This window comes from Anastrepha obliqua, chromosome 3 (assembly GCF_027943255.1).
Source record: "Anastrepha obliqua isolate idAnaObli1 chromosome 3, idAnaObli1_1.0, whole genome shotgun sequence".
Classification (NCBI taxonomy): Eukaryota; Metazoa; Arthropoda; class Insecta; order Diptera; family Tephritidae; genus Anastrepha; species Anastrepha obliqua.
Genome location: NC_072894.1, coordinates 17,404,118 through 17,425,007, shown reverse-complemented (window position 1 = coordinate 17,425,007; position 20,890 = coordinate 17,404,118). Strand labels below are relative to the sequence as shown.

At 38.2% G+C, this 20,890-nt stretch overlaps 1 protein-coding gene across 1 annotated transcript in view; it reads right to left on the bottom strand.

Annotated features, from left to right (window-relative positions):
• The window catches only part of LOC129241067 (fatty acyl-CoA reductase wat), a 47,423-nt gene that overhangs the window by 11,116 nt on the left and 15,417 nt on the right, over positions 1-20,890 (bottom strand). Inside the window, exons 6-7 of the mRNA XM_054877217.1 lie at positions 16,588-16,744; positions 10,008-10,197 (exon numbers count right to left, since the gene is read on the bottom strand). Coding sequence (XP_054733192.1) covers positions 10,008-10,197; positions 16,588-16,744 — 347 coding nt within the window. The remainder of the gene's footprint in view (positions 1-10,007; positions 10,198-16,587; positions 16,745-20,890) is intronic.

Below are 20,890 nucleotides of genomic sequence, written 5' to 3'. Positions count from 1 at the left end.
TTTAAAAACGTGTAAAACAGGAACGGAAAACCCTTTTGTATTTTTGTTTTGAGTGTTTTATTTCTCGATTCATTATTAAAAAATTAAAAATGTTTATTTGACCATACGAGGTGCGTTCAAAAAGCTGTCAGCCTTCAAACAATGGTCTTTCAAAAAAAGATATTTCGCGGCGACAGGGATTCCGATTCTGAAATCAAAAAGATGAAAAGGTTCTTCTTCAGTATGAATTCTGTTATCGCGTGAACTACGATCTTTCAAAAAAAACAAGTTTTTAACAAATGGCGGACGTTCAAAGATGGAAAATGGTTTTTTGAATATTTTTGTTTTACTTTAAAGATCCAAAAAAAATAACAAAAAATTTTGTTTCCGAATGATTGTAGTTCATACGTTAACGACTTCTGTTCTATGTCATTTAAATTTTATTTCATGAAAATCAGTTCAAAATTTTATTGCATTAACCGACTATATCTGTGTCCATTGTATATGTGAAAACCATTTTTTTTAAGACTAGCAACTTTTTGAACGAACATCGTATGACCAAAAAAAATTTATATTTTTTAACAATGGATCAAAGAATAAAATAAAAATAAATAAATAATTGGCGCGTACACTTCTGTTAGGTGTTTGGCAGAGCTTCTCCTCCTATTTGTGGTGTGCGTCTTGATGTGGTTCCACAAATGGAGGCACCTACAGTTTCAAGCCGACTCCGAACGGCAGATACTTTTTATGAGGAGCTTTTCATGGCAGAAATACACTCGGAGGTTTGCCATTGCCTGCCGAGGGGCGACCGCTATTAGAAAAATGTTTTTATTAATTTTGCTTTCACCGAGATTCGAACCATCGACCTCTCTGTGAATTCCGAATGGTGATCACGCACCAACCCATTCGGCTACGGCGGCCAAAGAATAAAATACTCAAAATAAAAATAAAGAATGTTTTTTTTTCATTTCCGTTTTAGACGCTTTTAAAGAAACACTGAAAACAACACCATTTCAAATGAGGCGAGGCTTTTTGAAAATGTCTGAAAAGTTGGTAATCGCTTGGCGCCAGATTTCAACTCTACGGTGCATGCAATACAACCTTTCATGCAAACTCGCGGAGTGTTTGGTCCGTCTCTTATAAAAGGCAATCAGATTGGTGGTATTTTTCCAGTAAGGGTTTTTTTTAAAAGTAGCAAACTAAGTAGATATTTTTTTCAGTATTAATTAGGAATTCATCATGGAAAGTCTTACGCCTGAACAATGTTTTCAAATCGAGCAATTGTATTACGAAAATCGGCGCTCTGTAAAAAGTGTTCATCACGCGCTCAGGCCAACTTGGGGTGTACATAACCGTCCTAACGAACGCACTATTCGGCAAACAATCTGCAATATTGAGAATAATTTTACATTATCGGATGATACTCGACCGATTAAGCTGCGCACAGCCTGATATGAACAGAATATTCCGGCTGTAAATGAGAGTTTTACCTAAGACCTGAAATAATCGGTTCGGCGCCGATCTCAACAACTTGGCCTACCTTATGGCACTACCTGAGCGATTTACGCAAAGATCTTGGTTTGAAAAAATTATAAAATACAGTTAGTCTAAGACTTGAAGCCGATACATCATCCAAAGCGCCATAATTTTAGTCGTTGGGCTTTTAGAAAACACACCGCGAAAACTCTGCATTTTACTACCCGAGTTTTGCTCAGTGATGAGACCCGTTTTTGGCTTAATGGCTACGTCAACAAGCCAAATTGCCATATTTGGCCAACTCCAAGCCATTTAATAACAGCCATTACATCCATTGAAAATAATCATTTGGTGCGTTTTATAGGTTGGATGGGTCCATATTTCTTCAAAGACGAGGCGGGCGCCAATGTAACAGTGAATGGCGAAAGCTATTGCGCCATAATATACGACCTTTTGATACCAGAAATTGAAGCCCGTGATCTCCACAGCTTGCCATATAGCCATACAGCTCCTGAAGCAATGGATTCGCTACGTCGGCGCCTCGGTGAGCAACTTACCTCTTGTCGCGGATCAGTGGATTTGCCACCAAGATCGTGTGATATCACATCTTTCGACTTTTATTTGTGGGAGTGGGGGGATATGTAAAGTCTATATGCTTTGTGAATAAATCAGCTTCGATTGAGGTACTGGAAGCCAACATTGTTTCAGTTATTAACGAGATTCCGACCGAAGTCCTCCAACGAGTCGCGTGTCATTAAACATTGGTGTTTACGGGTGGCCGAATTACGATGCAGTTGCGGCCAATATATGAAAGGAATTATCTTTAAAAACTAATGGTTTCACACAAATATAATATACAGGGTGGCTGATGAAAGCCGCTACCAAAAAATAGTTAAAATAGTTAAATATAGTTATAATAAATAATTTTGCTGAGCAAGGAACAGTAACAAGAAGGCCTTATCATCGAAACCCACCAGTTCGGACGGAGGAAACGATCGCTGCTGTAGCTGCAGCTATACAAAGCAATCCAAGGGTTTCAACAAGAAGCTTATCGGCTCAACTTGGTGTCAGCCGACAGTCTTTGCAAACAATAATGCACAAAGATTTAGACTTATTTCCCTACAAAATTCAAATGGTTAACAAACTGAATGCAGCAGACTTTCCGATTCGCTTGGAATTTTGCCAGAAGATCCTGCAAATGGTGGAAGAAGACCAAAACATGTTCAACTGCCTTTTCATGTCTGATGAGGCCGATTTCGATTTAAACGGCAATGTGAACAAACAAAATTGTCGAATATGGAGTACTTCTAACCCACAGATACTCCACGAGACGGAATTGCATCCTCTTCGCGTGACAGTGTGGTGTGCGGTTTCTTCACGCTGTATTGTCGGGCCTTATTTTTTTGAAGAAAATGGTCACACCGTTACGGTTACTGGAGACCGTTATTTGAAAATGCTGAAAGAATTTTTCTATCCAGAACTACGCCGAAAGAGAATTCCTTTCAACTCTGTGTGGTTTCAACAAGATGGGGCAACGTCTCACATAGCCCAGACTGTTATGACAGAGTTGCGACGAAAATTTCCCAATAAACTGATTTCAAGAAACTCCGAATTTCGTTGGCCCCCCAGGTCGCCTGACCTTACTGCACCTGACTTTTTCTTGTGGGGTTTATGTAAACAAGAAGTTTATAAAACGAAGCCAACAAATTTGGATGAACTAAGACAATCCATTCGGGCAACAATTGCGGCTATTCCTGTCGCAACTCTCAAAGCAGCAATGAACAACTTTTTACTAAGATGCCGCACTTGTGTCAACGAGCATGGGGGGCATTTAAATTCAATTATTTTTAAAACTAGTTAAGCTTCTTCTTCTTCTTAATTGGCGCGATAACCGCTTACGCGATTTTGGCCGAGATTAACAAAGCGCGCCAGTCGTTTCTTTCTCGTGCTAACCGGCGCCAATTGGACACACCAAGTGAAGCCAAGTCCTTCTCCACCTGATCTTTCCAACGCAGAGGAGGCCTTCCTCTTCCTCTGCTACCACCAGCTGGTACCGCATCGAATACTTTCAAGGCCGGAGCGTTTGTATCCATTCGGACGACATGACCCAGCCAACGAAGCCGCTGGATCTTTATTCGCTGCGCTATGCCTATGTCGTCGTAAAGCTCATACAGCTCATCGTTCCATCGTCTGCGATATTCGCCGTTGCCAACGTGCAAAGGTCCAAAAATCTTACGCAGAATCTTTCTCTCGAACACTCCAAGCAATGGAAACAGCAACAAAGCCTCGGATGAGAACTTCCAACACTGAAACTAGTTAAGCTACATTTAATAAAATTTAATGACCTTCAACTTGAAAAAAAAATAAATGAATTCCATACACTAAAAAAAAAGTTATTTGAGTTTCTTAATGTAGCAAAATTCATCAGCCACCCTGTAGATTGCACAATCAATTTGAATGTTCGTTGTTTTATTTTAATTTAAAATCCGATACTTCTAAGTTGATTGCCCTTTAGTAGATGAGTGCGGCCTGGCGTCGTGTCGCTGTCCTTTTCACCTATTACAGCAACTGCTAGACGTGTTTGATCGAATGAAAGTAGATCAGAATGACTAATGCCTCCTTTGTGTTAGTAGGGGCTTGGTGAACATTTGAACCAACTCACATCGATTTGAGCTTCCGACTGCACGATTCACAAGGCTGCACCGACATCTTGGCCGCCCAAAAAGCGCCTCATCTTAAACATCTATCTGAACAAGACGCAGCCACCACTTTGCTTTTACAATCGATATTATAAAGGGGTTTCCAATAACAGGTGTTACAGGTAAATGGATTGCGCTATCGAGAGATGATTAACGATTTTCTATGGCCGGAATTGGATGGTATTAATCTGGACAACGTTTATTTTCAACAATACGGCGCTACGTGCCACACAAGCAACAAAACCATGATTTTTTGCGGGAAAAGTTTCCGGACCGTGTTATCTCTTGAAGAGGTGATCACAATTGGCCACCGAGACCTTGTGATTTAACATTTTGTGATTTTTTTGTTTGGAGCCACATGAAAGGGAAGGTCTACACCAACAGCCCAGTGTCAGTTCAAGACCTCAAAGATGGAATTCGTGAGGCTATCGAGGACATAGGGCAGCCTCTTTGCAATTCGGTTATGGAAAATTTCATAAAAAGGATATTGTCCTGTAAGCCTGGTCGTGGTAGTCATTTGCCTGATGTTATTTTCCATTATTAGCCGCATACCTTCCTCTTTATAATGAAATAAACGTCCGATCATTTATATTATATTAAAAAATAGAATTTTTCTTTGAATATCAAAGTAACACCTCTAAAACCCTTTATTAAGCCCATAAGCAGCACTAATTTTTTGAACGCCTGCGTTGACCCTTCATTTTTTGTTGTAGTGGTATTGAAGATATATCGCATTTTTTCTTTTTTTTACGTCCATTTAAAACGCTTCCCCAAAAACAAAACTGATTTCTCCAAACACAAAACTGTGGAATTATATGTTTCGGTAGCTGGCGCCATCTGAAGCAATGCATCGCCGTGAGATATGGCGACTTAAATACATCTCCCTCACTCTAGACATCAGAGATAATATTTTTCTTGTGAATATATAAATATTTCTGTCTATGACGGGAAAAAAATTCAAGTATCGCAGGTGTCAAAGTTTTTCTTATTTTTTTCTTCTCCAATGGTGCCGTTCTACTAATGACTGGCCAGATAGTTTTTATGAGAAGCTTTTTCATAGCAAAGATTTTCTATGGATGCTTATTGTCTACCAAGTTGTGATCGCATCATCTGAATTGGATCCTAATTCTCTTAAATTCTTCATACATCACCATCTCAACCATACAAGAGTCTTTAAATTCAAACTTCAGAATTAGAGTTAACGTTCTTGGTAAAAACAAAATGTAATCTTTTACCAACGAATTTTTGCTTCCATTTCCCTTTTTTTACTACTGGGCCAACCTTACACCCCCAAAGATTACACTTTAATATTCTAATGAATACAAATGAGTCCCAAATGTGCGCAAAAGCTTCGTTGCGCTCTTACTATTATTTACAGTTAATACAACGGAAAATGCCCACTCGTTTACATCGACTTTTGACTAAAACTTCTTATCAGTTTTTGCAGAGTTTTTGTTATACGTAGGAGTATTTAATCCGGCGTTGGTGTAGTGGCAAAAGTTGCTTGCGTGATATGGTGGGGTATGCCACACCCCATGGCTCAATATTACTTACACACTAAATTACACAAATATTTTCTTTTGTTATGATTCCGTAAGTAATTAAAAAAATAATCTAAATGTTGCATGTTTCGAAAATAATATTCGAGAGATATCCGTCACCAAAGTGGACGGAAATTTTTTACTTTTGATTTACTCTTTTCACTTTTTGATTAACTAAAGATCTTTGTCATCAGATTGCCGATTTTTTGGCGCACTGAGAGAGCTGTTTTCGTAAATTCTTAATAACCCTACAGCAAAATATATTGGGCTCTGACAACAGGCGATTTTGCTGGGCAACAAAAATTCCTTTCGCGAGAAATCAAATGCCCAAAGAAGTACATAGTTACACAAATTTTCATCGGACTGCGCGCCGTTTGCGAGGTTAAGCACTGTTTTGCGGGAACCACTTATCCAGTTTTAAAAACTCGTTGTGCACATGGGATATCCGACACGGAGCATGCAGCACAGCAGGCGAACACACAACTTGAAAACAAAAACCTATGGATAAAAGCATGGATTAATAATGTAGCATGGACCCTGACACAATAGCGAAGAGCACTGAAAACTTTATTGCTCTTTACCCAGTTCCTCAATAAAAAGTCAGAGCTCCAATCCCAATCCAGTAAAATTAACCGAAAGCCGCAAAAAGGACAAAGAGGAAGTTATTAATAACATTGCAAATAATTTGGAGGCTGAATCCTTTAGAACTAATTTAAGAGGAGTGTAAAATGCTGTATAATCAATAACAAATGCAAAACCCAGCGTTTCACTGGTAAAAGACATAAATGGAATCGGCATCTGCGCAATTGGATCGATGGAAAGAATAGTGCGTAGAATTGGATGTTAGAAGTGAGTCTCGTGGCTGGAAGTCCCGTTTTACGGCGCAACTCTAAAAGAACCGCAAAGTCTCATCGAAATTGCAAAGGCCATACCAAAATTAAAAGAAATCGCCCAGACATCATCCCTATTGAATTCCTTATAGGCACTGGGTGGTCTAGAAATTTCAAAAAATCGATTTTTTGTTTTTTCGATTTTTTGTTTTTTCGATTTTTCGAAAATATATAATCTTAAAAATATCCAGTGAAATTTTAATACGGAAATTCCCAATATTATAGCTGCTGCAGTCCATTAACTAGGTAAAGAGCTCTTGTATCTCAAACGTTCAAATCATTTATTTCGAAACGACTTTTTTCGGCCTGGTGTTGTTAAAAAAAAAAACTATTCTACCGAATCATCTGAAATTTTAATATGTTATTCACAACATCAATGATTATCGCCTGTACTAGAATCATATTATTATATTGTATTTTTTTTGATTTAAAAACAGAAAAAACCCTATGTTTAGATCGTCAAATTCGAAACTGCGCAATTTTGTCAAAGTTTTTGTTTCTTATTCTAGTACGGAACATAGCTACAGTCATACTGATTAATATTTTTTTTGGTTTTTGTGTTTCAGATAAATAGAAGAGCCAAAATGGACAACACCGTCTAGGTCCAATTCTTCATGAGGGTCAACTTCAACGACATTTTTTAAATTACTAAAATGAAAAAAATTTTTTTTTTAGATTTTGTAGTAAAAGAAATTAAATAAAAAGCCTAAAAAATTTAAATATAATTTTTCTTTTTTTTTATTGTAAAATAAATTCCTGAAAATATCCTAAACTTTCGAGCTCTAGACCACTGGGACCCCTTAAATATAGAGCAGAAATCCTGGCTCTACTTCTACACCCTATCATAGACAAAGCATTGGTCGATAACTCTATACCAAGTAGCTGGAAAAAAGGTATAGTCACTAAAATTTCTAAGACAAGTGACCTTAGTAACTGGCGTACTTGGAGGAGCATAAGTATAAATGCGCGCTTGTTTATTTCGTTTATTATGGAAAAAGTGGCTGGTGCTGAATACTCAACTCTGATAGGAGCAAAATGGGTTCAGGCCTGCTAGGTCCTGTGTTGATCATATTAGCACGTTACGTTTAGTAGTAGAACAATCCGCAGAATGGAGATTCCCACTATACTTACTGTTGTTGGAGTATGAGACAATGTTTGACACTATTAAGGAAGATGGTGTTCCTGGAAACCATTGACACACTCTACAATAATGCTGAATGCAAAGCTCATTTCAAAAGCCAATAAATTGAAAGATTTGCTATAATAAATTATAAAAGACAAGGATGCGTTCTCTCACCACTGCTATTTATCACAGTACTGGATTCTATACTGGGGAAAACAAATTGCAAAGCTCCAGACTGCATTCAAAGCCGTTCTAAGATTGGTTATTTTATTATGAAAGCGTCACTCATTTGCTGGTAATCGATCAAAATTTGCAAAAATTAATTACGAATCCAATAACCATAGGCCTGAAAGCTAAATTAATGCGATGTGCAATTAGCAATATGTGCCTCTGGTTGTAAACTCTGCTAATATGACTGTTGAAGTAGAATTTTGCTATCTAGGTACCATAATTGCCAAGAGTAGAAGTGCTGAAAGAGGCGAATATAACCGTATAAACAAAGCCAGAGAAAGTTTTTATAAATTCAGCAAAGTTTGGGGCTGGCGAAATATTTGTATACCAAACTAAGAATTTTTCGTACGAGTATAAAAACGATCCCCTTGGATGATTGCGCAACCAGGAAAGTCATTAACAGATTACGCCAGAGTATGCAAACCTTTGTAGACAAATTTCTTCGATAAATTTGCCAAATTTTCTGGCCTCGAGTTATAACGAATGAGAATCTATCATAAAGAAAAGAAAACCAGGTTCCCCAATGCTTCGTATTTTGCTGCAGCTGCGAACCCAAAGAGGTGAAAATGGGGCTCGTTCCTAAATTCATGTTGTGTTTAAATCGCTGATGAAATATTTCCCAAAATATTTAAGGCATTTTTCTATTGAGTTGGGCAATAAGTTCAAAGCGTTTTTATATTTTCTTTTATTTTACAACAATTTGTTTGCCGTCTGGCAAAGGGTAAGTATTCATTCGATAGAACTGTTTCTGCCCTACAAAACTATATTAATTGTATTTTTAAGTTATTTAATTTTCTACTAGTTTTGAAGCTTAGTAATGGAGTACCCACGAACCAAAAATCAACATTTTCGCCACATAATCTTCTTTGCTTTTTAAAAGGTCAAAAAGTTGCTGAAGCAGCCCGGGACATTTGCGACGTGTATGGAGAATATGTCAGAATCGAGTCCCCGGCACGGAAATGGTATGCAAAGTTCAAAAATCGCGACTTTGCGAGTGACACCGATGACACGTCCCACAGCGGAAGGTCTTCTAAAATCGATGAAAAATGTCTGAAATCACTTTTGAAGGAGAGCAGTCGCCAAACCAGTCATGAATTAGCGAGAAGAAATGAACTGAAATTGAAAAACAATTCTCAATCACCTTCGCTCAACGGGATTTAGCGAAAAATTGGAATCCTAGGTGCCTCACCAGCTCAACGAAAAAAACATAGAAAGCCGCTTTCAAATTGCTACACGCGGTCATCAACAGCGTCCCGTGAGATGAGAAATGGTGCCTATACATCAATATGAAGTAAGGACGAAAAAGAGTGGGTGGCTCCAGGAGATACGCCAAAGCCGAGAATCAAGTCGGATCTTCATCCAACGAAGATCATGGTATGTGTTTTTCGGGTCTGAGAGGGCATGATGCACTGAGAAATGCTCGAAAAGAATGCCACTGTCAACAAGGAGCTCTACATTCCCAGCTAAACCGCGTGAATGAGGCCATTCTACGAAAAGACTTCATCGACATGAACAAACCTTCACGACAACGCCAAGCCCCTTGTTGCACAAATCGTCAAAGCCGTACTCTAAGAGCTCAAATGGGAGGGCCTTCAGCATCCGCCGTATTCTGCCGACCTTACACTGACCGCTTACCATCTTTTCCGCTCCCTGTCAAACCATTTGAAGGGCGTTACCTTCGATAACAAAGAGGTCCTTAAAAGCTGGCGCAACAACTTCTTTGACACTAGACTGGGCGACTTTTGGCAAAACGGTATCAACAAATTAGTCGAGAGGTGGGAAGAGATTGTAAAGAGCAACGGCGAAGATATAATTGATTAACTTAATGCTAATAATTATTGTTTTTTTGTCCCACCACACCACTGCCGGGTTAACTACAACATTTTTGTTTGCACTATTTTCTCACAAAACTTCGGCACTGAGATTCAAGTATAAGAACCCAATTTTTTGGTACACCTACACACGTATCTGCATATGTATATGCATGTATTAGTACACAGCTACCCACAATCCACCGAATACTCACTTAAAGGAGTCAACTCTTTGCACAGCTTCTCTTCGCACTCACCTCCTCGCTATATCCCATGCACTGGCAATCATTGCATTGACACAGTAATCTGCCGGTACCATATTGGCCTTGCAATTTGCCCGACCATAGATGCAGCGCACTAGACCGCGCGCCGACCAAGTGCACAAACCTGATGGCCCATACAAATTATCAGTCCAGCCGGGAACAGGATCCTTATAGGTTGATATAACTGAAAATAAATTAGAATTAATGTATGGGTAAGAGTTTGCACGTACATACATACGTATGTCTACTGCTATTTAAATACTTTGAAACTTATACGAGGATGCATATTATGGTGTGTATGATTTTTATACATAAACGCACTTGTGCACGAGGGTGTGACAATTTTGTACCCATGACAGTGATAAATAAGGCACAACTACGCACATTTGGTGCATGAATATAAAAAAGGAACTACGACTAAGGCGCAATTTTGAAAAATGGGTGGTGCCACTTAGGCCTAAATTTCCTTCTGTCTAGCCGTCTAATCTTACATGCTATTACCCTCATTTAGCATGAGTTTGTTTGATTCCAAAAATTAACAGCCAACCCAAACTAAATTTTACTAATACTGTTACTACCGTCTTTTTCCGAGAATAAGACACTGTTTTACTTTCTTTTTTAGTCCAAAATACGCGCCATGGCTTATTTTAGGGGAGGACAAAATAAAAGTATATTTATATATTTTTATTTAATATTTTATTTTACACAGAATACAGACATTTAAATTTATTCAATTACTGTCATTTCATCTTCTTCATCGCCATAAATAAAATTCTAAATTATATTCTAATTTTCTTCCAAATTCATTTCCTGTTGAATCATTGGTCCGAATATCGCTTGACTTGCGATATAGCTATCGTTAAATGAATACTTCTTCTCTAAGTAGCCTGTTCGTAGTGCATTGGAGACATAACTATCAGTTACTTTGTCCCATTGATTTTTTACCCAATTCACAATTTATGTAAGCTTGGTTTTACAAAATTACCTCGATGATTTCTCACCATTCTGTTTTCAATATATTCATTGATTGCCATCCGTAAGAGATCCTTGAATGGCTTGTTTATTGCAATGACAAGTGTCTGGAGGTAACCAGTCATTCCTGACGGAATCATTATTTGATCAATCTTCGTCTCAGAAAGAAAATTTTTCATGACTTTAGCGCGGTGAGTACTGGCTGAATGCCAAACTGGTAAACCTCTCTTCTGACTCCTCAACAGTGGTAGCAGCATAAAATGAACTCACTTTGTTATAACTGCTTGGGTGCACCCGGCCTTTTCTCTTTCAAGGACATAACTTCCGGGTGATATTTTTTTGCTATCTAGACGAATCGAGTCTGTCGTTTGAGTTCCTTTGCCTAAGAATACCGTGGTCTCATCCACAGTAATTATGTTGGAGAGTTGGTATTTCGAAAAATCGATGCCTTCAACAAAAAGCTTAAACGCAAGTACACGCTTAACAACTTCATTGTCTTCCAGCTTAAACAATGTTGTTGATCTCCTTAGCGACAGTTCATATCGTTTAAGGAAGTTGTCCAACCAGTGTGACGAGGCTTTAAATTCTTTAGGTGCAATCTTCCTACTAAGAAAATAACGGCTGCCGACCTAATTCAACTCTGCTTTTTTCTCAGTTCCTTGGTCCACCAGTTGACACAGGTAATAGTAGTCTACACGGCATTTACGAACCATACGGAGATTCAGCATCTTCTCTTTACAAAATGCTACAAGATTTACACCACTGGAGTCTTCCACAATTCTCTTTTTGTACTCGATAGAATAGCTCTTTCGTTTTGTACTCATTTTAACTGGGGTTAAAAATTATGAGCATTCGTTCAACGTAGACTGCTGCCTTATTTTGTATTTTTAACATAAATTCCAAGAATTCATTTGAACTGAACTGCAGAGGTAAATAATTAATTTCTCGGAATATTTTGTTTCAAACATGTCTCTGAAATACGAGTATTAGGAAAACTAAACATATTATTACTTATACTTAATAAATCAGCATTTAATATAATAATATAATAAACAGCATTTTTTGATGAATTATTTTTGCCCATTATTTTAACTAGGGATTATTATTGGAGGATGTCTTATTTTCGGAAAAAAACGGTTTTATACAATAATCAAGTTCAGTTTATGCCGAATTTAGCACTTCCTTCATCAGCATCAGCTACACTCCACAATAACCTCCACAACTACGGTTCTCCACTCCGGTCGATCCTCTGCTACAGCTTTGCCGTTTGCGGTCCCCATTTCCCTTAAGTCGACTGTGACCTCATCAATGCAGCGTTTGTTTGGTCTCTCTCCACCTCCTCGTCCAACCGCTTGCCTATGGAACGCTATACTGGTATCTCTCCATTTGGGCAATCTATGCCTGTCTGATTCAATGACTTATTATAAAGCGTGTTGCGTTTCCATTTTGAATCAATGCATCGAGTTCGTGGTTATCTCTTATCCGAAATGTTCCGTCATCTCGGCGGAAAGGAGCATCGAAAAATTCGTAGTATCTTTCTTTCAAACCTCAGTATTTGGTCGATGTCTCTTGCTTTAAGTATATCATATACCATATCTCGCTGCTGTGTGTTAGTATGAGTCGCCCAAGTGCTTATACATTGGCATCTTTTGAGCTTTTGATAGGAATCGAGACTTGAATAATTTTATTTGTGTAAATAATGCTTTATTTGCCATGCTTACTAGGTCATTTGTTGCCACGGAAGTGTCAGAATTACTGCCGATGAAGCGACCTAAGTACAAGTATATATTTAAATTTGTCAACCTTCTGAACGCATTCACGATCGAATTCAATGTGTGCATCATCACTGGGTTTCTTTACGAAGTGCTCGTATATTTCGTCTTCTCTGTGTTTACGCGTGGTGCTACTTTTAAAGCTGAGTTTTTCAAACGCTTATACTTTATATTTTCTTAAGCTCTTGTTCATTTTATGAAATCACGACTTTGCTATCGGAAATCGAAAAATCGAATTGCCACATTTAAGTTTGCATACTACCTCACTGTCAAAGGCAAACCTCCGAAAGCCCTTCTTCGGCTTAAAATTGTAGGTCCCTCCATTTGTGGAACAACAGTAAGACGCACACCACAAATAGGAGGAGGAGCTCGGCCTAACAAAAGTGTGCGCGCCAATTATTTATTTTTATTTTTTACTACCTCAAAAAATTAAAATTTGCCATTGATAGTGAGTAGCTTTGTTTTATACCTGATGAAATTCTGAATTTATCATAAACCGCGGATTGATGTTTGATAGCTTCATCTGAATTAGTTTTAAAATTTTTAACGGCATACCCTTTTTAAACTTTATATCGTTCAGACGGTTCCTATTAATGCCGACAAAAGCTTGCTTCAAATCAATGAACAGACAATGCAAATTTAGGTCGTACCTTTTGTGTTCCTCTAGTGTGGGTGTGAAACATTGGTCTGTTATGGATCTACCCTGGCAAAAATCGCATTGGTAGTCATCCAAAATTTCCTCTGCATGTGCGCTCAACCTTTTTTTAAGAATGTTTGTAAAGACTTTATAGCCAATATTGAGGAGAGGTATACCTCAGTAATTGTTACAGATGGTTTTGTCGCCCTCCATTCTTCTGGTAGCTGTTCAGTTACCCAAATTTGATGGCCCGAATTGGAAGATATGGATGTGAACGATATGAGGTTTCAACAGGACGGGGCCACTTGTCACACAGCTAACGAAACAATGGCTCTTTTGCGCGAAAAATTTGATGGCCGAATAATCTCACGTAGCGGCGATGTCAATTGGCCGCCAAGATCATGTGATTTGACACCGTTGGACTTCTTTCTTTGAGGTTATTTGAAAGAAAAGGTGTACGTTGATAAGCCAGCAATAATTCAAGAGCTAAAGGATGAGATAATGGGGCACATTAACGGCATAGAACCTCAATTATGTCTCAGCGTCATCGAAAATTTTGACCATCGGATGGAGGTGTGCCGCCGAGGCCAATATTGGCTATTTGGCCAATATTTTGCTCTATAAGTAATTGAGTTATATCAATTTTATCATAGTAAAGAGAAATGGTAATAATTTAAAAAAAAATTGTATTTTATTTAAAATCAACACCGGCCCTTGAAACTTTACCACCCTTTATTAGTGAGCGCTTCAACACCATATTTTAAAAGTTCCGCATTTATTTGGTCACTTTCGCTGCTTATTTGTTTAACTTTGTCAAACTTTCTATCACTTCGTTACGAGCCGGTGCTTCTATAAAATTTTCTACTGTTGAGTATATCTCATTTATATTCCCGACATATAAAGTCCGAAGTCTGTTGCATTATCTTTATTTAGAATATCACTAAAATATTCACCCCATCTATTCAGTATTTATTTCTTTTTCTGTTATAATTTCACTTTTTTCCTTGTTTTTCACAAATTTTTCCGAAGCTGGTGTGGCTTTGTTTGGCTTCTAATTGCCACGGAGCCAGATATGTGTGAAGATCCTTCGTTCCGTCCTTTCTTTTGTGCATTTTCCAGGCAGTAGTGTCGAATCGCCTTTAGATGCGTACCAATCCAAATATCTTTAATACGAGTACTTGCCCATATTTTCAAATATTGTGGCTGATTAAACGAAAGTGATGGACAAAACTGATGTTTCCTGTCATGTTCGACCGATTATCGCAAATTAACCTGTCATTAAGCAGAAGGGTGTGTAAGCAGCTGGTTGAACTGATGACGGGCTACTTTCCGTGGGCGAAGCACTTGGAAAAGGTAGGCATCTCAGGCAGCGCACTTTGCCCAGCATGTGGAGAGGAGGATGAGACGGCGGACCATTTTCTGTGGCCGAGCCTTCGCTCGAATCATGCTTGAGGTCTTTGACACCAAAAATAATCATTTTTGATATAAAGCACACCTTAATGCAGTTATGTATTTATGCCTAGGTGTATCTAAGTATAAAAATATATACACTTACAGTTGAATAACAACGTTTATAACACTGTTGTTTTTTTTTGTTTTGTTTTGTATGAATTCAGTTGGCTTACAGTGGTAACCAAATCTTGACTTCTGGTTCAATGATTTTTTTTGTCTCTTTGTTATTAGGTTATTTTCTATATTTAGGTGTACGAGTATACTATTTTAGTTTTGAAATTTCTTCTTTTTGCATGGATTTTCTTAGTCATTCATTTAATAGTGATAAATAGTTCGAGATTCTTCGGGGATTCCGCTTCTGGGCATGCGAAATGGTGAACGCCTTCCCATTTTCCAAACCTCCCTTCCGCACTAGGCGCCAGTGATTTTTGTTTATTCTCCGTCCACAATTTTTAATATGTGTATGTGTTTGAGTATAAGTTTACAAAGAGTACACGAACTTAAATAGGAACACAACTACAAGATTGTGTCTCTTTTATGTATATGAAACTGATATGCCTTCTTATGTTTTGAATTTTGCAACTTTAAATATGTTTATCTCTGTTTTCATATTTAGGGAACTGTGTTGTGCATTACCTTGCCACTTTTAGTTCTATTGGCATGGACAAACAAACTCTGTCCTTAATGTGCCCAATACTCTTTTGTGTTATTTTTGCGTTTTGTTGCATTTGTGCACTCCGAAAATTTCGTATCTCTAACAGATGTGTCCTTTGGGACATTTATGCCATTGAAGTGTAAATGTGCTTGCAACATTTTGCTGTATTTATTTTTTGATGCAAAAGTACGTCTTGCCTTACAGCATAAATACTAAAGATATATTAACATAGTATTTATTCTTTTATCGGCAACTATCGGGTGTTTTGTTTTTAGCTGCATGCGAACTAACGATATCGATAGCTGAGAATGGCCAACTGTGTTGGTATTTCTGTGCAGGAAGGTTTGGCGGCCGAATGGGTTGGTGCGTGACTACCATTCGGAATTCACAGAGAGAACGTAGGTTTGAATCTCGGTGAAACACCAAAATTAAGAAAAACGTTTTTCTATTAGTTGTCGCCCCTCGGCAGGCAATAGCAAACTTCCGAGTGTATTTCTGCCATGAAAAACCTCCTCATAAAAATATCTGCCGTTCGGAGTCGGCTTGAAACTGTAGGTCCCTCTATTTGTGGAACAACATCAAGACGCACCACAAATAGGAGGAGGAGCTCGGCCAAACACCCAGAAAGTGTGTGCGCGCCAATTATATATATGTATATAAGGTTTGGCGGCGTCAGGTTCCTCGATTCGTTAATGGGTTTCAGTTGTCATTTATGTAGATTAGCATGAGCCATTCAGCCGACACAACCTTCTCAACTAAAGCAAGGTGGCTCTAATGGCCGTTTGATTTCATCTATACGAAGGAAGACGCGTGAACAGGAGTACAAATGTTTGAGGAAAAAAGCAACGGTAAGGCACCGAAGGTACACTGACCCACGATAATTACAGTGTAACCTTAGGTGAATATGGGTTTTGCATATGTAATTCGAAAGGACTTTTGGAAATATTTAGGCGCTACCTAAAATAACAAAACTAGGTTGTGTTAGAACTTAAATAAAATAGTAAAAAAAGAAAATAGACATAAATTTGTATTTAATATGCAATTGCCTACTGAAAATGCCAATACTTTTTATCTGATTCTACTTACCGATGGGCGGCCGAAAAATTCCCGCTGGCATGTAAAAGGCTCGATGATTAACTAAATTCTCAGCGCATTTTTTGGTCATTGTGTATGTATTGGGCATATCGCCGACTAGGCAGTGACGAAATTTTTCCAGCGTTTCATCGTCAAAAATACGAAAGATCTAAAAAAGTAATTTAGTAGAAAAGTTAGAAATATAATTAGTTTATTGTACAGTATTTATGTACAATATGTGCTATACAGTTATATAGTTTCATATCATTCATCAAGTCTAATGTTACAAAACCACATAAATTAGAGGTTGGTTGGTTGATTGAAGTGGTGATTCACTTCCTTCCAGGTAGTAGTCCACATTATAGTATCAAAACGGCACAAAAGTGCTACTTGAAGTGTACCTGGGGTACTCTTGCCATCTTACCTACCTATCTACCATTCCTTCACGTCTGTGCGATTCAGAAACTTTGTAAGATTGTTTACATAACTTCTGCTCAAATATGAACGAGACCTTATCAATAAAACGGTCCGCGGATGACATATGGCAAAAATAAATTTTTTGTTTTTTGGTAGGACTGTTATAAGCTTACATGGTAAATTTCAGCGTGATATGTCACATAGTTTGTTTTCTGTGCTACTGTAAACAAGTCAAGCTCGAGTGTGTTTTTCGAATTCTCTTTTATGACTTCAATTGTCTCAAACGGAGCGGCAACTTGAGCTTCGGAAACAGGAAAAAGTCACATGGAGCCATATCAGGCGAATACGGTGCTTGCGGAACGATATTAACATTATTTTTGTTCAAATAATCGCGAACAAGACGTGATGTGTGAGCTGGTGCATTATCGTGATGCAAGAACCATGACTTGTTGTCCCACAATTCCTTTTAAGACGAATGTTCTCGCGCAAACGCTTTAAAACGTCTAAATAATATTCAGCGTTAACCGGTCGGCCTTGCGGAAGGAACTGCGAGTGCACCACACCTTCGTAATCGAAAAAAACAGTCAGCATAACCTTAATTTTTGAGCGACTTTGGCGTGGTTTTTTGGGTTGATGTACGGCCCTCTTTGAACGATTTGTACCACTGGAAAACACGTGCACGCGATAGAGCAGAGTCACCATAGGTTGCCTGCAACATTTTTAAGGTGTCTGAAGCCGAAATTTTGTTGGAATAACAAAATTTCAAACAAATTCTTTGTTCAACTTGAATTTCCATCGTTAAATTCGAAAAACACACTCGAGCTTGACTTGTTTACAGTAGCACAGAAAACAAACTATGTGACATATCACGCTGAAATTTGCCATGTAAGCTTATAACAGTCCTACCAAAAAACAAAAAATTTATTTTTGCCATATGTCATCCGCGGACCGTTTTATTGATAAGGTCTCGTTCATATTTGAGTAGAAGTACATTCTGTCAAAAAATATCGAGAATTGTTCATATAAAAAGCGCAAGTTACACATATAATATATATATATACTAGCATTTCCCAGTGGGCTTCGCACCACTATACATAAAATGTTTGTTTTATATCGCAAGAAATTTTTCATATTAAGTTTTCTTTATAGAACTCGTAAAATGTTTAAACAGTTGAATTAGTTGATTTTTTTCATTCAACATACTTTCTAAAGATGTCACAATAGCCTTTTCTGTACTTTTTTAAAATTTGATTGTGGTGGTCACCTACATATACAGGTAAGGTGAAAGAGCCGATAAAAACTTGTAATTAAACTTTGATTCTTTAATTTCCATTTCAATTTTTTACGCTAAATAAATTATGCTAATGTTTTTCCAGTTCCTTGAATGCTCCAGTTTTTATTATATTTGCGTCCAAAATTAATATTAACATAATACACTTACAACCACACCATTACAATAGAAACGCTCATAAGCGGTTGTGTATTTGTTGTTGTTTTTCCCATACAGGCATTTCGTATGAGAGGAAACCATTACTCACATAAAATGTCATAACTCAGGAACGGCTGCACCGATTTCAATCAAACTTCACACAAACCACCTCCTCAAAGATAGAAAAGAACTCTAAAATTTTTGTGTCAATCGGTTCGGCGGTTCTTGAGTTAAAATTACCAAGGAAATGTAACTTCTTTTTATGTATATAGATATATTATCTAAATTTTCTTTTTTGGTGGAGTGTTGGTACAACTGTCCTTTATAGTGCATCAAACTCTGCGTGATCTGTCAATTAGCCTGTTTTTGGTATTTAATTCTATCAGTCAACCGCACGTGTGCTCTGCGATTTTCACTATGGATAAAAATTTCCAACAAAGAATTTGTGTTAAATTTTGTGTTTTGTACGGGATTTCGTGTGTCGAATGGTGGAAAATAGTGCAGAAAGCCTATAGTGAAAGTGCTTTATCAAAACCACGGCTCTATGAGTGGTATAAGGCTTCTGCAGAGGGCCGAGAAGTCGTGGAAGATTTTCCCCCATCTGGTCGCCCATCAAAGTCTTCAACGTCTTCAACGGGTGAAAACGGCGACAAAGTCAAGGAAATGGTGCTGGAAAACCATCATTTAAGTTTGAGGGAGGTAACTCGTGACCTTAACGTGTCTCACGAATCAATTCGCAACATTTTACACCATCAATTAGGCATGAGACGCGTGGCTGCTCGACTCGTTCCAAGAGAGTTGAATTTCTTTCAAAAAATTCATCGGAAGAAGGTGGCTGAAGACATGATTGAGTAAGTGAATTCGGATCCAACGTTTATCCAGCGCATCATAACAGGTGATGAGACGTGGGTATTTGAGTGTGATATGCAAACCAGTCAACAGGCGGCTGATTGGCGTTATCCACTTGAGCCGAAACCCAGAAAAGCATCTCAAAGTCGGGCAAAAGTGAAAGTCATGCTATTCGTTTCCTTTGATTATCATGGTGTTGTGCACTCGGAACTTGTTCCAAATGGTTCTACGGTAAATAAAGAATATTATTTGGAAGTTATGCGACGTTTGAGAGAGAATGTGCCTAGGGCACGGTCCAATTTGTGGAAAAAAAACTCATGAATCTTGCACCATGATAAAGCACCGTCTCACAAGACTCATATTATGAGCACTTTTTTGAGCAAACCCTCGACAAATATCATCAAACAATCATCTCATTCACCGGATTTAGTCCTCTGTGACTAACGCTAAATTGCCACTCCGCGGACACCGCTTTGAGTCGATAGAGGCCATTAAGGGGAGTTCGCCCAGAGAGCTGAAGACGATCTCTTCAAACGCATTTCAAAGGTGCTTTGATGACTGGACTAATCATTGGAATATGTGTATTGCTTCGAATGGAGCCTACTTTGAAGGCGACAAAATAAACTTTGATGATTAAAAAAGTATTTTGCGTGTTATTGAACAATTCTCGGTACTTTTTTGACAGACTGTATATGCCGACCGGCTCTTCGAGGTTTTCACAAATCGTCTTACCCAAGGTGAACATTCTCGCCTTGATTTATTATATTCCAGCAGGGCATTCACAGAAGAATAGAAAGATAGTTTCCTTCTTCTCCACCAGTAAATTTTGTAAACCGTAACGTAACGTTAAGGTTTACGCTCAAAGTGGTAAGGCTATTTCTGCTGTCTACCAACAGTTTTGAGGTTGTTATAGCCGCAACCAGTTCCAAGATTGCAGCTTGGCCATCCGAATGAATAGCGATATGATCCTTAAGGCGCAAGTCTGCGTTTAGAAACTTAAAAACTTCACCTATTGCCAATACTTCCGCCTGGAAAACAATTCAAGTATGAAGAAGACGCACAGATTTTTCTGTTCTAAATCTATAAGGATATGCTTTATATCTGCTCCAACACCACAGTTCTGGAGTTAGACTTAGAGTAGACTAGAGCTACAAAATGACTTAAACATAATATTTAAAGATAAGACTTAAAAGTAATCTGACTCCAATTTAGATAAAAGTAAAGTTTTTGGAGGGATAAAATCTAGATCGATACTATTAAAAATGCTATTAATTTCACTTTCATTAAGCATTTTTTTTGTGGGGACAGACTAGCAAGTACAGCATTCAGACAACTTTATGTCCATTGTACTCCGAAGATCTCAGTAGATTTTGTCGAGCCAAGGAGGTCGCTTCTTGACACATCAGTACCAAAGACCTCAAACCTGAATCGAGTGAAGGCGGGGCAGACGCACAGCAAGTGGTCCGCTCTCTCATCCTCCTCTTCACAAGCTAAGTGGAGTGCACTGTCTGAGATGCCTACCTTTTCTATGGCCTCGCCCATAGAAAGTGGTTCGTCAAATCAGCTGCCTATAGTCCCTTTTGTTTGACGACGGGAGAATCTGCGACAGTCGGCCGAACA